This window comes from Argiope bruennichi, chromosome 1 (assembly GCF_947563725.1).
Source record: "Argiope bruennichi chromosome 1, qqArgBrue1.1, whole genome shotgun sequence".
NCBI classification, from domain to species: Eukaryota; Metazoa; Arthropoda; class Arachnida; order Araneae; family Araneidae; genus Argiope; species Argiope bruennichi.
The window spans coordinates 30,848,845-30,868,355 of NC_079151.1; the positions used below are offsets into that span (position 1 = coordinate 30,848,845).

The 19,511-nt window shown below is 30.9% G+C and overlaps 1 protein-coding gene across 1 annotated transcript in view; it reads right to left on the reverse strand.

The window, feature by feature from the left end:
* The window catches only part of LOC129962676 (uncharacterized), a 44,304-nt gene extending 28,782 nt beyond the window's left edge, over positions 1 to 15,522 (reverse strand). Inside the window, exon 1 of the mRNA XM_056076584.1 lies at positions 15,164 to 15,522. Coding sequence (XP_055932559.1) covers positions 15,164 to 15,274 — 111 coding nt within the window. The 5' untranslated portion in view covers positions 15,275 to 15,522. The remainder of the gene's footprint in view (positions 1 to 15,163) is intronic.
* Between the last annotated feature and the right edge of the window lie 3,989 nt (positions 15,523 to 19,511).

Genomic DNA, 19,511 nt, shown 5'->3' on the forward strand with positions numbered 1-19,511 from the left:
TTTTATGTTCCACAGAACAGATCGTTCGATCTAAAGCTACCAAACTTTGCACGTACGTATATACTTTGAAGGGTGAAAATGTGCACCTCGGAGTGATTTTATTGAAATTTTAATTAAAAATTAAGCTGAAATTCTGCGTTTCTCGGCAATAACTTTCGAAAATATTATACAAATATAAATTGTATACCATTTCAAAATTAAAAATTTTTTTTTAAATTTTATTATTTTAATTAAATATAAAACATTTTTCTAAATTTTGGCAATTCTTTAAAAATATTGTTTGTCTAATTTTCACAATAGATTATATTGTTTCAATGAAATACAAACCGTTTTCCTTGAATTCTTCTAAAAACTCAGAAGGAAAATTTCAGTATAATGCATGCAACGTCAGATTCAATTCTCTACGCAATTTATCATGAAGTTATTCTCTTAGTGTTTCTTATGCAATGCAAATCCCCTCCCCATTTCCCATTTTAACTGCTAACAAGAGATTATTTATTTATTTTACTGATTTTAATTCTCTAGCAGATTTACACAGTAAATTTTGATAAACGCAAAAAATTTAATTCCAAAACCCTTTTGAAAAGGTTAGTTTCATTATTTAATACATAAAAAAAAATTCAAATTTAAAAACAATATCGTTTGAAACAAAAATTAACACAGCCAAAATTTCCGGGCGAACCAATCGGTTGCCAAATAAAATAAAGAAAAAATTTTAAATAGATAGAATCCAATGGCAAAATTCTTTTTAAAAAGCTAAAAAATAAATAAATAAAAATAAACGCTAAACAATTTGAATATTCATTTTTTACCCTTATTTTTCATTTTTTTAATTAATTTTATAATACTGTTAATTAAAAATCCGATTGCCAATTCTTGCTTATTATTCTAAATATATCTTAGACAATTATTGCAACAGAATAACACGACAAAAATTATTGCATGAAGAATGGAATATGAAAATTCAATTAAATATAAAACTTCTAAACGAATACTTTCGCTTCTAAGATATGATGCATTCTTCTTCAAGACTCAAAGCAGGATCGGCAAGATCAAAAACAAAAGAAAAATATACGCACAATTATTCTGAAATGATGTTTGCAAAAACTAATCAACTTATCTATTCATACGATTGAAATGCCTGAGAATAGGAAGGCGAGTTCTGAATGTAGATTGAATTCTCACAGTATGTAGGTCAATTCTTAGCTTGGGACGTGTTACATTTGTTTTATTCTTGTTACTGTAGTTTTCTAAACCGTTAAAAGAAACAATGCCACGGATAAGAATATTCTACTTCGATTTTCCTGTTGAGTAGAATTGTGTGGCTAAAGCTTCCTTCTTTGGGGATTACATCAGGAAATTCTTCGTAAGTTCTGGTTTTAATCGGTGGGGGGAAAATATATATATATTGAAAAGGTCTCTAATATTTGATTTTCATGTTTAAATCTTCCACATAAGTTAAAAATGCCGTTTCTAAAACGAAAGACACGTTCATATAGAAAGAAAGAAAAATGAGACAGAAACACGATATGATATAATATGAGAATAAAAAATGACAGTTCAATGACGTAGGGTGGATGGATGGTTGTTTTTTCGCTTTCTCTTTAGTTATATTTTTGTTAGAAAGATGCTATAAAAGCAAAAATAATTTATCCTTTTACATATAACAACAACGCAAGGTATCAATAATTCTTTTCCACACTTTTTTTTAAATCGCTTGCATAGCTCCATGACAAAGACTTTTAAAAAGTAAAATTGTATAATAAAATAACATTGTATAGCATAATATATTTTGTGTAAATATTTATCGCATCTTATGTACAGTAACGAAAAAATAATTCTACGAGGATTTGACGGGGCGCCTCGGCAGGGGCTTACCCCCGGTAATAGCAGACTGCAGATTGCATGACGGTCAATATTTCCGTGATCGTCTTCGTCGAGTCCTGTATCTGAAGTGAAAGTCTGATGGAAGTGGGGGGGGGGGGAGATAATCTTACTCGAATGGTTTAAACTTTACCCAAAGTGATTTCTAAAATCATGGGGCAAATTTTCAGGCAGAACAGGTATGCAATTATTTTTGGTATACAACATGGGACCACAAAAGCAGAGGCAGGTTCTTAGCTGTAAATTGATAAATATTTCACTATGACACACCGAAATTGGAGAATATCAACATTCACTGGTGAATGTCAAGTGGCGACATTCGCCAGATTTCGGTCTTTTATGATAACCGATATCATGACGACAGTTGCATTCGGTCACATTTACGTATATCTAATAAGTAATGGTAACTATTCCCTGAATCGCTTCCCCTCAATCCTTCTCTCGTCACATGTAAGAAAGTAAAAATATATTTAAACGTTAATTCTGAGGAATATCAACATAAAGAAAATATTTTTTTACATATATATTTTTAAATTAAAAACACATTTATTTAAATTAGTATAATACACTAAATATCCTCATCGCCTATTTTATTAATTTAACTTTCAATTAAAATGAAAGTATTAACCAATTTTTAAATCTAGCTTATCGAAAAGTTATAGAGAGTACCAAACGATTTTTTAAAAATTGTCAAAATATAAATTTTTTTTCTATTTTTTCCATAAATAATTAAAATTTACAAGAGAGTTTAAATTTTCAAAGTGGCAGCTGTGGGAAGGGAGGCAAATGAATGTGATGATTAAAAATATCTATTACATTTTCATTGAAAAAGAATGGTAATATTAATGGACATTATTGAAAATCATTTTTTAATAATTTAAAAATTAATCATTTAATAATTTAGATTTTTATACCTAAATATATATATATATATTTCCGCGCATACTTTTATATACATATGACTTGATAGGGTCGATCCGCAGCTTTCAATTAATAACTGCAATCTGCTTGTATTTTTAATAGCATTTTATTAATGGTGAGCATTATTAATAATTACAATAATAGACGTTGCAATCTGGAATTCATTATTAATAAAATTTAACCAAAGAAAGTGATCCCCCCCCTTTTTTTTGTACGTTATTTAACAAAGGTGCTATTCTTCTAGAGTGACCAAGAGCTCAGATTTTTATTTTCAAAACTCCGCCCAAAAGCCTTTTCTGTTTCATGGCATAGTAAAGAAAAACAAGTATGCATTTTGGATAGTATTTGACCATCACTGGAACCACAGATTTGAAAAAAAGCTAGAATTTTAATACCAAGATCATATGACAAATTTCATTTATCAAAACTGTTGCACTTTTAAATTATCACGGAAATATCATAATGGAAATATTAGATAATAATTGCAATAATGCTCATTGCAATCTGGAATTCATTATTAATAAAATTTAACCAAAGAAAGTGATCCCCCCCTTTTTTTTTGTACGTTATCTAACAAAGGTGCTATACTTCTTGAGTGACCGTGTATTCCAAGAGCTCAGATTTTTATTTTCAAAACTCCGCCCAAAAGCCTTTTCTGTTTCATGGCATAGTAAAGAAAAACAAGAATGCATTTTGGATAGTATTTGACGATCACTGAACCATAGATTTGACACAAAGTCAGAAATTTAGTACCAAGATCACATGACAAATTTCATTTATCAAAGCTGTTGCACTTTTAAATTATCACGGAAATATCATAATGAAAATATTAGACATTCTAATGGTTTACACATTAATGGATTTCCTTCAAAATTTGGTACAAATCTTCACTTTGAATGCTAAAATCGTGCACCAAATTTTATTTGCCTAGCTCTTTATGTTTTGCAGTTATCGTGCTGAGTTGTAGTGCAACAAAATAGATAGACTAACTTCCTTCCTACGAAGGAATTTTATTCAAAATTTGACAGAAATCTACAAATTTGATGTGAAGACCATAAACCTAATTTCCTTCTTCTAGTTCAAAGCATTTTTGAGTTATTTAGAACAGACACAATTCAAAAATATTTTTTAAAAAAAAACTAAGGGAGGTCTAAAACGTAGAAATTTTTTCAAAATCTCGAATTCGAACTTTTTTTTGACGATTATAATACTGTCTATTTCTATACAAGAAAATTTAAAATTAATAGAATCACGCAGTATTGAGATTATTTTTTTAGCATATGAAATAAATTTTAATGCGACGCAACACTACTGCTTGGCATGATTATCTGCTTCATTTAAAAAAGCGGATGGCAGCGTTACAAGGCCGCCAAATTGAGTTATGATTACTCTGAATTAAAGAAATTACACTCGAGGCTTCTTGTCCTAGAACTTGACATTTGCTGACGCAGCAAAAACTACTTTTACATCCTAGAAAACCAGAGGGATTGGTCACCCGAAAACTTTCTCGATACTCCCTGATAAGGATATTATCCTCTTTCCTCCACATAAAAATTTTGGGTCTTGCAAAAGGCACGAAAATCTTGCATAGTATTGGCGAATATAAGAAAACGAAACAATGATCGTTGGCGTGAATCTAGTATTTTTACTGATTCTATCATGTGATTCTATCATGTTAAAACTCAGATATTTATCAAATTATGAATCGATTTTTTAATTCATCACGAATTTTTAATTGCAAAAGTGATAGATAATGCAAAACACAAAATTAAAAATAGGGTAAATTAAAAAATTTGCTGATTCCTACAAAATGGCAGGTTCACACAGCTGCCTTTCATGCCTTCGCGGACTTAGACACTCAAAAAGTAGAAAAAGTCTAAATAAAGCAGTTTGGCGATCTCTTTTTCTAATAAATTCTAGTCGAATCACAAGAAATATTTATTCTATTATCGTTCATTTTTTCTAATCTGTTTTGTTTACATAGAGATTTCAACGCTTGCAAATTTTTCTGTTGTGTTTATAACAGTCATCAAAACTGAAAATGGCAAAATCCTCCAATTTAAGCAATTGCCCAGTTCTATTTGTCTTCTATTTCAAGGGCCAAATTCAAATAAATTCTGCATCTTGAATACAAAGCATCAGAATCTCTTTCATTTCAAAAGCACTCATTTTCGTTCCCTATTATCTTTAACTGACTAATTAAAAAGAAACAATGGCATCGGATTCGGATTTAAATAGAAAAATCTAATTAGGTTAACTCGTATGTACCGTCCGTTCAAAATGATAGGGAAGCAATTACGACAGCTATTCAATAAAATGAAGTTGGTTTTTAAGATAAACATCCAACAAAGGTACTGGAAATAATAACATCTAATTTGGCATTTTCAAAACATCCTCGAGACATAATGTAAAACAACCAGCAGGGGCAGTCTCCCGAAAACTTTCTAGCATACATTCTAATAAATATTTATTCCAGTGAATATTCTACATTGTATTGGCGTACAATAATTACGAAATATTAACGTTTGGCGTGAATTTAGCATTTTTACTGAATCTATCGTGTGATCCTTGGCAAGTAATCTCCTATATGCGGCTAATATTTGAAAATCGAATCTGTAATTTAGAACGCGTTTTTCCCAACCGATAGAAATAAGAATTTGACACACAATTACATTTATAATCATAAAACTATATACTAAATTTCATATATTCAAATCATTGCATTTACATGTTTTTGAAAATATAGACAGACAGACGTTCAACACCTTTGGATTGGGTTCAAAATTTGAAAGGTATCCAGACTATAGATATTAATTATGTATGCCGAATGTTATCTATCTAGCTCTCTTCGTTTTGTAGTTGTCATGTTAAATTATATTCGAACAACCGGATAGACATACTTCCACTGACCGGACTTTGCTTAAAGTTTGAGAGTAATTTGCAAATTTGGTATAAAGGCTGTAACGAAATTCCACTTGTCTAATTCAAAGCATTTTTTAATTATCTTTGTGGTAGATAGACAGATAGGCGGAGATTTTTCCAAAAATGTGTTTTTCGAACTCGGAGAATTTTAAAACTAGAAGATGCGTCAAATTCTCGAGTTAAATTTTTTTTTTTTGACAATAACTATACTTTCTCTATACTACGTATATAAGAAAATAATAATAAAAAAAGACTTATTCTTATTGTCATTTTAAAAGAGAGCTCTGGAAGTTGGAATATTGGTATTGACAAAACATTACACCAGAAATCTAGCCACAATATGGAAGCTCTATATTATAAATATACGAAACAGAAAAAAATTTCGTGTAATAAACAGTGGGAAAATAGCAATCAACTTATATGACGTCACATTAAAAGCGTAATTGTGCATGCTATCTGATATAAATGTATGTTGTCTCACGCTGAGCAATAATGTCACGTTTTAATCACTCCTACAAAAATGTCCATTAGATTCTCGAAATTAGACATAGTATCTACTATTACGGACTAGGATTTCGGAATTTTTCTGTCTAGCAGCTTTTACTGCGACAATTTGGCTGATATCATATCATTTTTTTTTCTTTCTCCTGAGCATCTCGTAAACATGAACTGATTATTACTATTATTCCAGACTATTATGTTCGCGCATTATCAAGTCTGTTTAGTATTATTAATTGTTGAATCTGTATTATTTATATTCCAAATGGCAGGACATTAGAGAATTTTTACATGTAATTTTTATCACAATATATTTTAAATATCCATTTCAAGAAAACTAATATATCTATCTATATATTTTTTTACATTTAACTCCACGTTATGTTATTTTGTTACTTTATCCATCGATTAGGCATTGCAGTGAATACACTCATTTTATTGACAACGCCAATGCACCTTAAATTTGGTTTGGGTCAGAGTTATCAGCTATATTAGGACACCTTTATTTTAGGTTTTTATTTTCTTTTTGGTAAAACAGGAACCTAGAATAGCTAGCTCCTAATCTAAGAATTCAAGCAATAGATTAAATAAGAAGGATTTCTTTATTTTTTTGATGATGTTTAAACCGTAATTTCAATTTTCAAATGCTTTTTAAATGTTTTTTTTTTTTTTTTGTTAAAATTTATTACAATGAGAGACATATTTCGTATAGGAAGAAAAAAAGCAAGAAAAAGATGAAGAAATTCATTCAAAGAATCTATAGCTTCAAAAAGAAATTACCCAAAATTAAATCGAACTAGCATTTTCATTGTGGAGCGTGTAGAATTCGAAACACAAATACGAAAAACGCGCACAATTCAGAAGTTAAAAGTGAAGTTTTAATACGTTGATAGAAAACAATTTTAAGAAGGTGATTAAATTAAAAGTATTATCTATATTAATAACTTAAAAACAGATGATGATGAAGAGGAAGAAGACGGTAAGCAGACTAAGAAGGCTACATGGAAGAAAGCAGACGAATGGACTTTCACAAGAATTTTTTGTACAATGTTGATTGTACATTTGTACAATGAAACAGCATACGATACAATGGAGTTCAGAGAACAGGAAGATTTTTAAACTTCTTCGATAATCTTGTACTTAGGAAAACATTCGGTATTTTATATCATCATATTAAGAATATACAAACTTTTTTGCGATAATATGTTAGGTAATTTTAAAATGCTATTTAATCTTATTTCTCTGAAATAGAAAATTACTTGGATATGTTTTAATTTTAAATCATCTGTCTAATTTTCTGTTAATTAATCATCTGTTTCATTTTAGGTAATAGATCGAAACACGTAACAAATGCATTTTGCATGTAGCAGTTTCTATAATCGGTATTTCAAAGCCAGTCATTTAAGAGATAATATTGGTTACTCAGTACAAAATTCTTATCTGTTATCATCGAGTTACAATTGAAATTGATTTAAGGGATATTCTAATATTCATAACTTACATTCTTTATATATTTTATAATTCTTATGATTATCACATGTCATATCATTAGCAATATAAATAACAGGTGTCAATGAATAGCATCCGATATGAGTAAGCAACGTTCGATAGCATAGATTCGTTTTTCTATTTCGAATAATTCCATTTCACTTCCGATTTTAACAATCTGAGAGATAAAAAATCTTGAACTTTGCATCTAGCGCGATAATTCTTTCACGTTTTAGGTCACGCACAAACTTTTCAAGTGATCAATCAGTTTAAAATTGTATACAATTGCAAAGTGAATAAAATATCTGTGCAATCAATTTGATAGTTCAGTCAATGAATGTCATTTAAGAAACATTTTTTTTAACCCTTTAAAGGGCCATTGTTTTCTAGTCATATTATGCCAAAATATTTTTAGGCTTGAAATTAGAATAAGAAAAGGGATTCATTTACCTTATTAGATAAATTTAATTTGGTTAATTACTTAATTTGGTTAATTAATAATTAAGTAACAAATCAAATTTTGTGTAAGATAAAGGAACTGAAGCATCTAAGTTTCTGATTTACTAAAAAATTTGTCAGAACTTATGCTAACCTACATAATTTCATACAAAGATTGATAAATTGGGTGGGAAGCATACTTCCCACGGTCCTAGAAAGGGTTAATGCGAGTTATAATATTAAACGATTATTTTTTTTTCTTCAGTTTTTCAAATTTTCCCGAATCACGACGTCATAATTAACAAATACAAAAAAAAAACTGATTAAAAAATTTAAGCTCTGAATATAGAAATATTAAATTTTTCTCTCTCTTTTGAATCCAAATAAATTTCCCAATTTATTTTTGCTAGATTTTGAAGAGCTTGAAAAAAAAAAAAAAGACTTTTTATAAATTTGTGTATTTAACATTGCATTAACACATTTGAAAAAACACCTCTACTTTAAATAATATGTCTTCTCATTAAAGTTCATTTCAGCTTCCTGCGTTTTGCAATTTGACATATCTACACAAATTTTTAAAAAATTAAGCATAATTAACAACAATACTTTACATTAGTTTTAAATACTTTGTTTACATACACGCTCATTACGACGACATTTAAGTACATTTTTGAAGCATACCAGTATTGTTTACAATTAAGAGAACATTTTACAAAATAAACAACTCAAAATTAAAGCATAACCTTAATATTGTTTGCCAACAGGTTCTAAAACCTTACGCGCCTTTGCACATGTGTTAGGATGGGTTTAATTTGGCAAAATAAGGGCGAGGGGAAAGGAGGAGATGTTTCATCTATGTTATATACTTTTTGTATACGCTTATAGTTTTAAGTACATCGTTTTTTAAGTAGTTTTTTTAACCTGTTTTCGACCGATTATTTTAAACGATTTTGTTTATTTTCTTAGTGTTTGATGCATTTAAAATGAAACATTGTTAATGAACCGATCTGCTCATGATGAATCTGAGAAAATTTTGTTGACAAATTCTTGAGATATTACATAAATTAAGAAAGATATTCTTTAGTGCCCATAAAGTTTAAACGCTCAGTGACTCTATTATCAGCAATCATATTATTAAAAAAATGCTTTGTTTCTGTAAAAAAATATTATTATATTAATTGCAGATTCACCCTTTCCACTTTAATTTAAAGCATAAATTCTACGGGAGCTAAAAGAAAATTAGAGAGATTCATATTGGCCTTTACAATATTATGAGTGAATTATATGACTATTAAAATTTGAAGTTTTAATATATTTTAATGAAGAAGCAATTAAAATGGGAGTTCCATAAAATATTTAATTATTAAAATTTTAACGTGCATTAAGATTGGCGAACCGGCTGGTCGCCAAAGGCGGCTAGTTTAACAATAAAGTATTAGTAAATTCCGGAAATAGCGCTCATCCTTTCGTGTGTTAGTTACCCCTTAGTGAGATAGAACCGTCGAAAAGTGGTCGTCTCAGAATATTGAAACGAGTAGTGTAATATTTTGAATCCGAGTTTCGAATGTCCTTTATTTATTTATTTTTATTTATTTCTTTCACTTGCTACCCATTTTTTCACAGATCGCTGTAAGTCAATCATCCCTTACATACGCTCTTTTTTACCAATACCAAGTTATTTTTTTAAAGATAAAAGCATTTATTTATGGTATGAGCAGACATTATAACCATCGTTAAAAAAAGATAATTTTAATAATAAAAATGAAAAACATGCAAAATTTTCCAAATTCTCATTTTCACCATCGTACAGGAAGGTTGAAATATGTCTACACAACTATTTCGAACAATGTTAAAAAAAAGATTATCATATTACGTCATCATTAATTATACAGCAGTTTATGTCAGGCATGAGTAATACTGAAGGAAAAAGCAATTCACGTATGTTAATTGCTGTTACATGTTAGAAAAAGAAAAGTAGTTTCGAATTCAGTAGCAAGAATACTAAACGATGCGTTTGTTTTATTTGCGATGCGGTTTATTCTGAACACTTCTAGAGGGATGGATCAATCCAAGTTGGGGGATTCCTTATAATCAGCGTCGGGTCAGGAAGAACAGGAAATTACTTTCGATGGACTCTTTTCATGTGACATCAGTTTTACGACGAACCAAATTGAATAGATTATTCATGCACATATAAACTTTGCTGTGCATCCATTATGTACAATGGATTCCAAAATGAAATTGATGCGACTTGATTGACATGCTAAAATGATCTGACTTAGTATTTTTAGGTATAGATCGAACGGAATAACATGAAGCAATTATTTGAATAAAGTATTCAAAATATATTTACACTAGAAATATTTCCTCGAATAATGAGAGATTTTATTTTCCATGACTTTTTTTTTTTAGGAAAATTGAATATTGTAGTATTTTTAAAAATTAAATAAGCATTTAAAATAAAAGTTAAATTAATTTGACTCATACTCATATAGAGATGAAAATACTTCGCATTCAGAATGGATCGAACAGTAGATTTATATCACTCCATATTAATATTTTGAAATCAGAAAATTATAAATATTTCAATTTTTTCAAAAATTAAATACACGAAAAGCATGAGGAAAAATTTTATAATCTTAAGCATTATGGGTTTTTAATTTACTCTACTTAATTTGTTAGATCTTGGCGGTGATGACTAACTGATTAATTAATTAATTTGTTAAGATTTGTTATGACGTTTCAATATTTAACGAAAGATATTGGAGACTGTAGTAGAGATTATTTAAAGAGGACACCTACAGCAGTACCATAATCTTCGAAATTCTTTACCACACCAACAAAAAAAAAAGTGCAATCCCAATTTTCATTTGAAAACAAAATAACGAATCATTAAGACAGAATAGAATTTTCAACAAGAGAAAGAAACTAATGCCATTAACTGCTTATAGATGTTATTAGAAAAAAGAAAAAAAAACTGAAAGCAATAAAGATTCTCAAACCACCATATATAAATATTTACTCGAAGTACTGTAGTCATCTTGTTCATAGTATTGTGTACTCTTTTACTGCATGCAGTGGAATACAATTTACATTAGTTACACTAAGGTTCTACTTAGAAATAAAATTAGTGCTATTTTAAGTAACCATATAATTCTGAATTATGGTCAATATAATCTTCATACAGATAATATAAATTTTTAAAAGTTACTTATAACCTAATACAACCAATGGGAGTGATCTTCACAAAGCTTTCTCGCATATTCTCTGATTAACTTGTCATGTCAGAGAATGTCTTGCATGACACTGACGTACAATAGTTACGTAATATTAACTATTGGCGAGAAATTAGCTTTTTTACTGAATCTATCGTATAATCGTTGGCGAGTTTCTTGGCAATTAATTCCTATCATGCCGGTATCCTAGCGTAGGGGTGGAGCGTCTTCCCCGTGATCTGGGCGTCCTGGGTTCGAGTCCCGGTTCGGGTATGGTTGTTCTCTTCCCTGTGTTCTATCTGTGAGGTGTGTGAATGTGCCCCCCTGTAAAAAGGGGTTGTGCAAGCAAGTGTGTGTATGCTATCTTCATTTGAGCTAGAAGTCAGACTTCTGCCCTCGGGTGCTCAGGGGTCTTTACCCTCAGAAGCTACTGCACTCCCTTTCCGTGGTAAAGCGGACACGACATCATCACCAATCCCTATCATACACTTAATAGTATCCAAAAATCGAAATTGTACTTTAGATCTGTTTATCTCAATCAATTGGAACAAAGATTTTTTTCAAAACCGCGCTTGTAGTCACAAAATCCCTTATATAATTTTATATATTTAAGTCATGGCGTCTTTGAGTTATCGGTTTACATGCTTTTGAAAGTACAGACCGATAGTCGTGGATCCCTTCTTTGTATTCGGCTCAAAATTTGACAGAAGTCTATTTTATAAATTTTAAATCTGTGTGCCGAATTTTATCGAGCTAGCTCTCTTGATCTTGTAGTAATCGTGTCAACTTAAATTCGAACAACAGGATAGATGGACTTTCTCTGAATAGATTTTACTTAAATTTTGATAGAAATCTGCAAATTTGGTGTTAAGACCGTATGCCAAATTTTACCCGTCTCAAAGCATTTTGGGGTTATCTTTGTCACAGACGGATAGACGGACATTTTCCAAAAATGTGTTTTTCGAACTTATGGAAGTTTGAAACGTGAAAATCCGCCAAAATCTCTAGTTCGAGTTTTTTTTTGAAGATTACTAAACTTTCTCAACATTACGTATACGAGAAAGTAACTATACCAATAATTTCATTTTGTTTCGTGTCAAAATTTAATCCATATACAGAATATCTGCTTTTTTTGTTGTTGTTGTTGTTGTTGCATCCGCTAGCCAAATAATCTTATTACCAGTTATAACGCCTAGCAAATCTATATTTACTTCTGCGTAATCCCTCTTGTTGATCAACTACGGCTGAATGATTGGTCGTTTTTTACCTGTTTTCAAAAGTTACAATGCAGACGAGGACGACATCTGGAACGGCATCATCCCCCTCCAGACATCTACCTCCACACCAGCGGGAAAACATTTCGACTCCTGGCGAAATCGGGTTTCGAATGTGAAAATCCAGAAGTCAAAACCTTATCACCATGCCACATGTAAATATTTTCAAGGTCAGGAGATTAATCCTTTCGTATCGATTGAACTAAATTTATTACAGGCCTTTTTCGAAATCACGAAACTGCTTATTTAACACAATCATCACTCATCGTCATCTAAGACTGCTCGCTGTACGCTAGAAGTTGATTTATATACCACTTTGGATGAACTGGATTCGCAATAAATATTTGCAGAAGATGTTACCGGTCTTTTTTTTTCCTTTTTTTTTTTTTTCCCAAATAAATTGGCTAGAAAGAGCTCAGATGCTGCTTGTCTATCTTGGAGACAGAACACAATTCATGTTATATTGCAATCAGTATCTTAATCGTTAATGCGATGATCCGTATTTATTAACTTTGATTGCAATAACAGAGCATCCGCTCCTCTTTGTATTGCTTCTCTGGCAAGAAATAATTAATTAATGAAACTAACATCTTTGACCCTATGAAAGGATTGTATGAATGTGTTTTAAAAATGAATTCTCCTTTGTTTTTTAGTAATGTTTTTGAAAAGTTTTAAATATTTGATTTCTATGTATGCCAAATCTGACTCGCCATTCTTAAAGTTTTCTAATTTCTCATTACCAAAGATTATAATAAAAACAATGTAACAACAAAAGCATTCAGATTAATAAGTAAAATAACTCATTGATTTTATATACAGTTTTTATAAGGATTAACTTCTTCGATGATAGCGCACAACGAATTACCGAATTTTTATTTAAATCTGCAATTAAATAAAAGTTTTAAATAATTTAAAAAGTATTGTAAGGATTTAAATAACAGTAAATATCTCAAACTAAGCCATCTAAACATGAAGTTAAGTAAATCCGTAGGTCAAGAGATTGAAACGAATACTTATGTACACACGTGTATAAGCATTATCTTATACATACACGTGTATGCATCTTATAATCTTTCCGAGCTCAAAGGGTTAAAATACTTTACATTTCTTTATTACCAGGGCCATATTGAGGCAGCTGGTGAGATTGGCCCCTGTCTAGGGAGCAGGTGGGTTGGGGAGGAGGCATAGAAGAAATTGAAGAGTTTGATTGGTATTATCTGCTGCATCAAAAATCCAATAAAAAAAATCGAGTGTAAATCAAAAATATTTTTGAAGATTTATATGTTACGGTAAATGTAATAAACTAGTGATTATGCATCATTAAACTGTATATTTTACGGTAAATGTAATAAACTAGTGATTATGTATTATTAAACTGTATATTTTACGGTAAATGTAATAAACTAGTGATTATATATTATTAAACTGTATATTTTACGGCAAATGTAATTAATCCGGTGATCAAGAATAATGAGAGGTTATTATAAATAATCATTATTTGTAATTTATTTGGAACATTTACTTTGTTGAGTACAGTATTCTTCATTAATATAATTCATTAAAGAATTCTTTTTCAAGTATATATCTTCATTACACCTACTTCTCAAAATTATAAAATCTGATAAATCTGCATAGAAAATAATTGCAGAAATATAGTTTCCTACGGGAGAGGGAGATTCATAGAGAAGTTGAAAAATTAACAAAAATATGACATGTGTTTGGAAAGCATTGCTGAGACAATTCTAGCAGAAGTGCAGGAATATCTCGGTTATGACCCTGTGTAACACAAGTCTATGATTATGTGAGATTTAACTCAGGTGATTTGATGCATAAATCCAGCATTTCTTTTTTTTTTTTAAATGTGCAAATTGAAGGTTGAAAATTCTAAAAATTATTTTGTGACAGATCATACTTTAATCATCTTTGTTTACATCCGTTATTTGTATTTCATTATGGTATTAAATCTGCCAAACCACGCTCAAAAGCTTTAGTATTAATTCCAAACATTCATTTATTGTTGAAACGAAAAATAGACCGTAATTCGATTATCTTGATATAAGTGTGGTTTTGAGAATGGTAATTCTTAATAATGTACTGTCATTGCCATTTCAAAATAGTTCGAATCTACAAAGTTTTAATCTACAGATGAAAACATCAACCATTAAATAAATTCAAACCAAGAAATCAACTAACAAATTCAACAGATAAAGGATATTCTGAACCCTGAAAATAAGATGCAGCTATTCGACTGTTCAAATTCAAATACAATACAATACAGAACAGAATGCAACAATACAGAAACAAATGAAGTATAAAAGATGAACAAAAAAATTAACAGTAATGATATAAGTTTGTAGAAAATAAATAAAAAAAGAAAACTAAAGAATGTACAAACAGGGATTATTTAAATTAGGGAATTTAAATAATCCTAAATGCTGCACATTCCTAAAAAATAACATAAATAAAAACAAACAAAATAGGAGGTAGGGGAAAACATAAACAAACAAAACAATCCCAACTTACCCCCTGCATTGCCCGGAGGATACCCGCATTACTCTTAATATACAACACATTATATTCTCGTTTGGCATTTTCTGGCGGTGGAGGTTGTGCCTCCAAATTCACTACAGCCATGTCCACACGGGAAAATCGTTTTCGCAGACGATTTTCCTTATCTCCAGCGTTCTTTTCCGCGATAGAACTTCTCAAAGTCGAACGAAACACACGTTTGAGATTGAGGCAAGCGACGAAATCGCGGCCCGCGAGTGAGTATCACGTGACTAGTCTTTCGTCATCACCCGGAAGTTCGAGTGGAGGACCGACGGCCGAACGAACTCTTCGGCAGCAGACGATATTTTCGCCCGGAGCGGGCCTTGCTTCTCCTTCCCGATCGACCTACAAAGGGGCAAAAGACCCCACTTTTCTTTGGTAAAGAACCGGCAAGGTCACGGGTATTCACCGGCTGAAGGAAAGATGATCTGCAGAGCATGAGCCAAAAGCGGAAACCTAATTGCTGATAATATCATCAGCTAGCCTTTACATTCTGAATTTACAGTTAATTCAGTTTTAAATAAACTTTAAAAAAGTAGTAAATTCATTATTTGAAAAAAAAGTTGAACAACTGATTTAAAAAATAATAATTTATTTGGAGAAGAAAAGTTGAATAATAGTTTCGAGTAAATATTATTGTTATGTGAAAAAATATTAAAAAAATTTAGATGGAATCCAACCAGCTGAGTAAACAGACGTTTTACTGTTTTAGATTAGGAGTGCCGCCATTGTTTCCACTGATGGCATGTCTTAATCTTAAGATAACATAAGAAAAAAAACTGCTGTGACATCAATGTTTACTGCAAGCCATCAAACTCGGAAGCAACAGGTTCGATTTGTGATTATTTCGTATTATCTCTTCTTCTTCTTTTTATTTTCTTATCAAGAAACTTTGGATGAGATTTAACATTACTTCTGAACAGTTTTTTTAAATCTATTAGCAACAGAAATGAATAAATGAAATAAAAATAAGGAAGATTCGAACTTCCAGGCCGTAACATCGTAGCGTGGCAATGTTTTATGCTTCATTGAACTAATCATCATATTCTATACATCATATACGATATACCACGCAATTTACAGAACGAATATCAGCCTAAAAAGCATTGAAATAAAATAAAAAGCAATTAGCTAAAATATACAATACTTATAGAAGTTATTAAAATACTCGTAACTATTATTCACTTTCTCATAACTTTATTACATGCGATTACATCAAAGAAAATCATGGTTACAAAATTACGAGCTATTTTGGAAAAATTTATTAAATTAAAGAAAAAAAAATGCTAAGAAATAAAATTGTTATTCTGAAAAACTATTCTAATTTTTTTTATATATATATTTAATGGTTTAAAAACATCTTTCGTCCGATAGTATACTTCGAATTTCTGGTGGGAATTTCTATTAATTTTTAATTAATTTAAAAATCTAAATAAAATTTCGAAAAATCTGTTATTAGTGAACTTTTACTACTAAAGAAGTAATTATGTGTCAAACTTAGCTCCAACGGTCAGCTTCGAACTATTTTTACAGTCTATAAACACTATTATTTTAACAATTTAATAGCAAAATTATAATCAAAATTATAGCAAATTTCGATACACTGGCCAGTAGATTTTCGAATGATTTGAAATTCCAAACATTTATACTACTGAAAATTAGCATTAAAATACACTTTTAGGTAGCTTATTTTTATAAAATTATTCGCCAAGCAGTCAGAGCCTTAAGCAAAGGTTATGTTGCATTAGCGGAAGAGTTCTCCCTTCGACTTTTCTATTCTTACTCTAGGGTTTCGTAATATGCAGAAAATAACAAAATCTAAATCTCTTTCCTAGACTGATTGTATTCGAATTTTTATACAGAGAAGTAATTTTGGAGTCAAGACTACCTACCAAATTTCATTTATTTAGCTTGCTATGTTTTTGAGTTATTATTTCCACATATATATGGGCACGAACTAGGGTTGTATTATACTGCATCAACCAGATACCTTGTATCAGGTATGCAAACATTCAGGAATACAAAACAGATACAGACTAACAGTATCAGGTACCCGCTATCGGTTCTCAGATTGGATTAATAATCTCCTGGACTTCACTCGTTTTCCAACAGGGTGATACTGAATCACCCTGTTGCCTTGTTGTATGATTATTATGTTGATACTGCCTTGTTCGTTGTCCTACCTTGGTGATGCTATTAACATGCACGACGTATTTTTTTAACATCATCCCTAGCAATAAATGCCCTTTACCCCATGTAACAGAGCACATGCCGCTGAAGAATCACTGATTTCTCCTGTAGTAACTATAGCAACAAAGCTTTTCCTCTCCTCTTTAGACCAACCCGTCAATCACAGTCAAAATCAAAACCACCGGCACATTATCATTAGTGACTCTTCCGGAGAAACGAAATCCTAATCTGGAAAAATATTCGTATCAGCATCGGCCTTTAGTTTCGGAGCAAGTACGAGAAAATGATACTACCGAGTATCCGCTTGTCGAATATAACAGGTAATAAAAATAGCAAGAAAAAATATCAAGACAAGGGTATCAGTCTCGATCAATACCTGATACAGCAAAATCGAGCATCAACCTGGTTCGATCAAATGGACAAACTCTCTGCTGATTGATGGATTAAGTCAAAAATTAGACAAGATCAACAGTTTTGATGTAAAGATGATTTACTTAAAATCCTTCCCATAATGTGTCGCTGTTTTGAGGTATCGTGTTCACACACACAAGAGACAGACATGATTCCAATGGACTCAACCTACTGGAGGTATTAAACTATTAATCACAGATCTACAATTCGGCTGATAAAACTTTATGCCAAATCGCTCTGTTGTTCAGTTATCATGTTCGCATATATTGTCAGTTTTAAGCTAAGCATACACCACTCGGCTTTAATTTCTCAATATAGGAGTGATTTGAAAGATATAAGAGGAGGTAAACATGAACAGCTACCTCCACTCGCACGAAGGCTCGCGGATAAATCTGAATGACCTGATGCCGCAATAGCGTAGGCGGAAACTAAGGTTGAGTCCTAAAGACCATCTCCGGCTACGGTACAACCCCTACAGTAGGAGAAAGTTTCGTCATCGGTAAGGGATAGTTGATCCCGCACCATTTTTATACCCACCAAAGTGGTGAGAACCAATCACTATACCGGAAGTATATCACCATATTTGCAATGTTTCCTGTGGAATAGATGCAGGAGGAGATGTTTATTTTTTGCTAAGCAATAAATAGAAATATGGCACAAATTTCAAATTAAAATAAAATTTTATGAATAAAAAAATAAATACCTACATCTGAAAAGAATAGTAGAATGAAAAACCTATATAACAAAGAACTTTTGGGAAGAGCTCTTTTTTATTCACTATGAATTATTATCTCCCTGAGAAGTACAATCATCCAGAAATGATGGCCACGGATTTCTGAAACGCACAGTACTTATTCATTCACCGTGTCACGGAAAGTAAAATGTTAATTAATCAATGCAAAAATATGTTTCCTTTTTTCTTTCTGTGTGAATCTTCTGGGGGAAAAAAAAAAAAAAATGCCGACACAATCTTTTTCGTTATCTGATCACGGCTGAAGATCACGAAGTCACTTCTCAACAGATCGTGCTGCAGCTTCTAACCCCCAGTCAAGGACGAAGGCTCAATAAATCAAATCTTTAACCAAATTTTCCAAAAATAAGATCTATTGAAAAATTAGCGTAATAAATTGCCTTTTATTTAATTTTAATTGAAAAAAAATATCCATTATAAGTAACCTAAGAAAATGCCACAACTCAAGATCTTTTTTGGATTCGTTATCTTGACTACTAATTTCGAATTTATAGTTAAAAAATTGTTGGGTGTTTTTACTTTTTCATATAAAATATGTACAAAGACAAATTATAGTAACTGTCAAAAAAAGTTCGATCGTGAGATTTTAATAGGGTGTTCCTGATTTCGAGAAACCGATATTTGGAATTATGTCTACATGCTTATGAACAGAATAACTCTAAAACGCTTTGAGGTAGATAGATGAAATTTGGTATGATGTCCTCACATCAAATTTTTATAGTTGTATCAAATTTTGGGCAAAAATCCATTGAAAAGAAATGCCATGTGCATGTGAACACGATACCTCTAAAATACAAAGAACTAGATGATTGAAATTTGGAATATAATTTCACTATCAGAAATGTAGATTTCTAGTTAATTTTAGCCATCTGTTACCCTGTTTATTCAACTCAACTCACCTCATATATGCTACGAAGTAAAATAATGAAATTTGGTATACCGTTTTGTGACAGAAATTACAGTTCATCA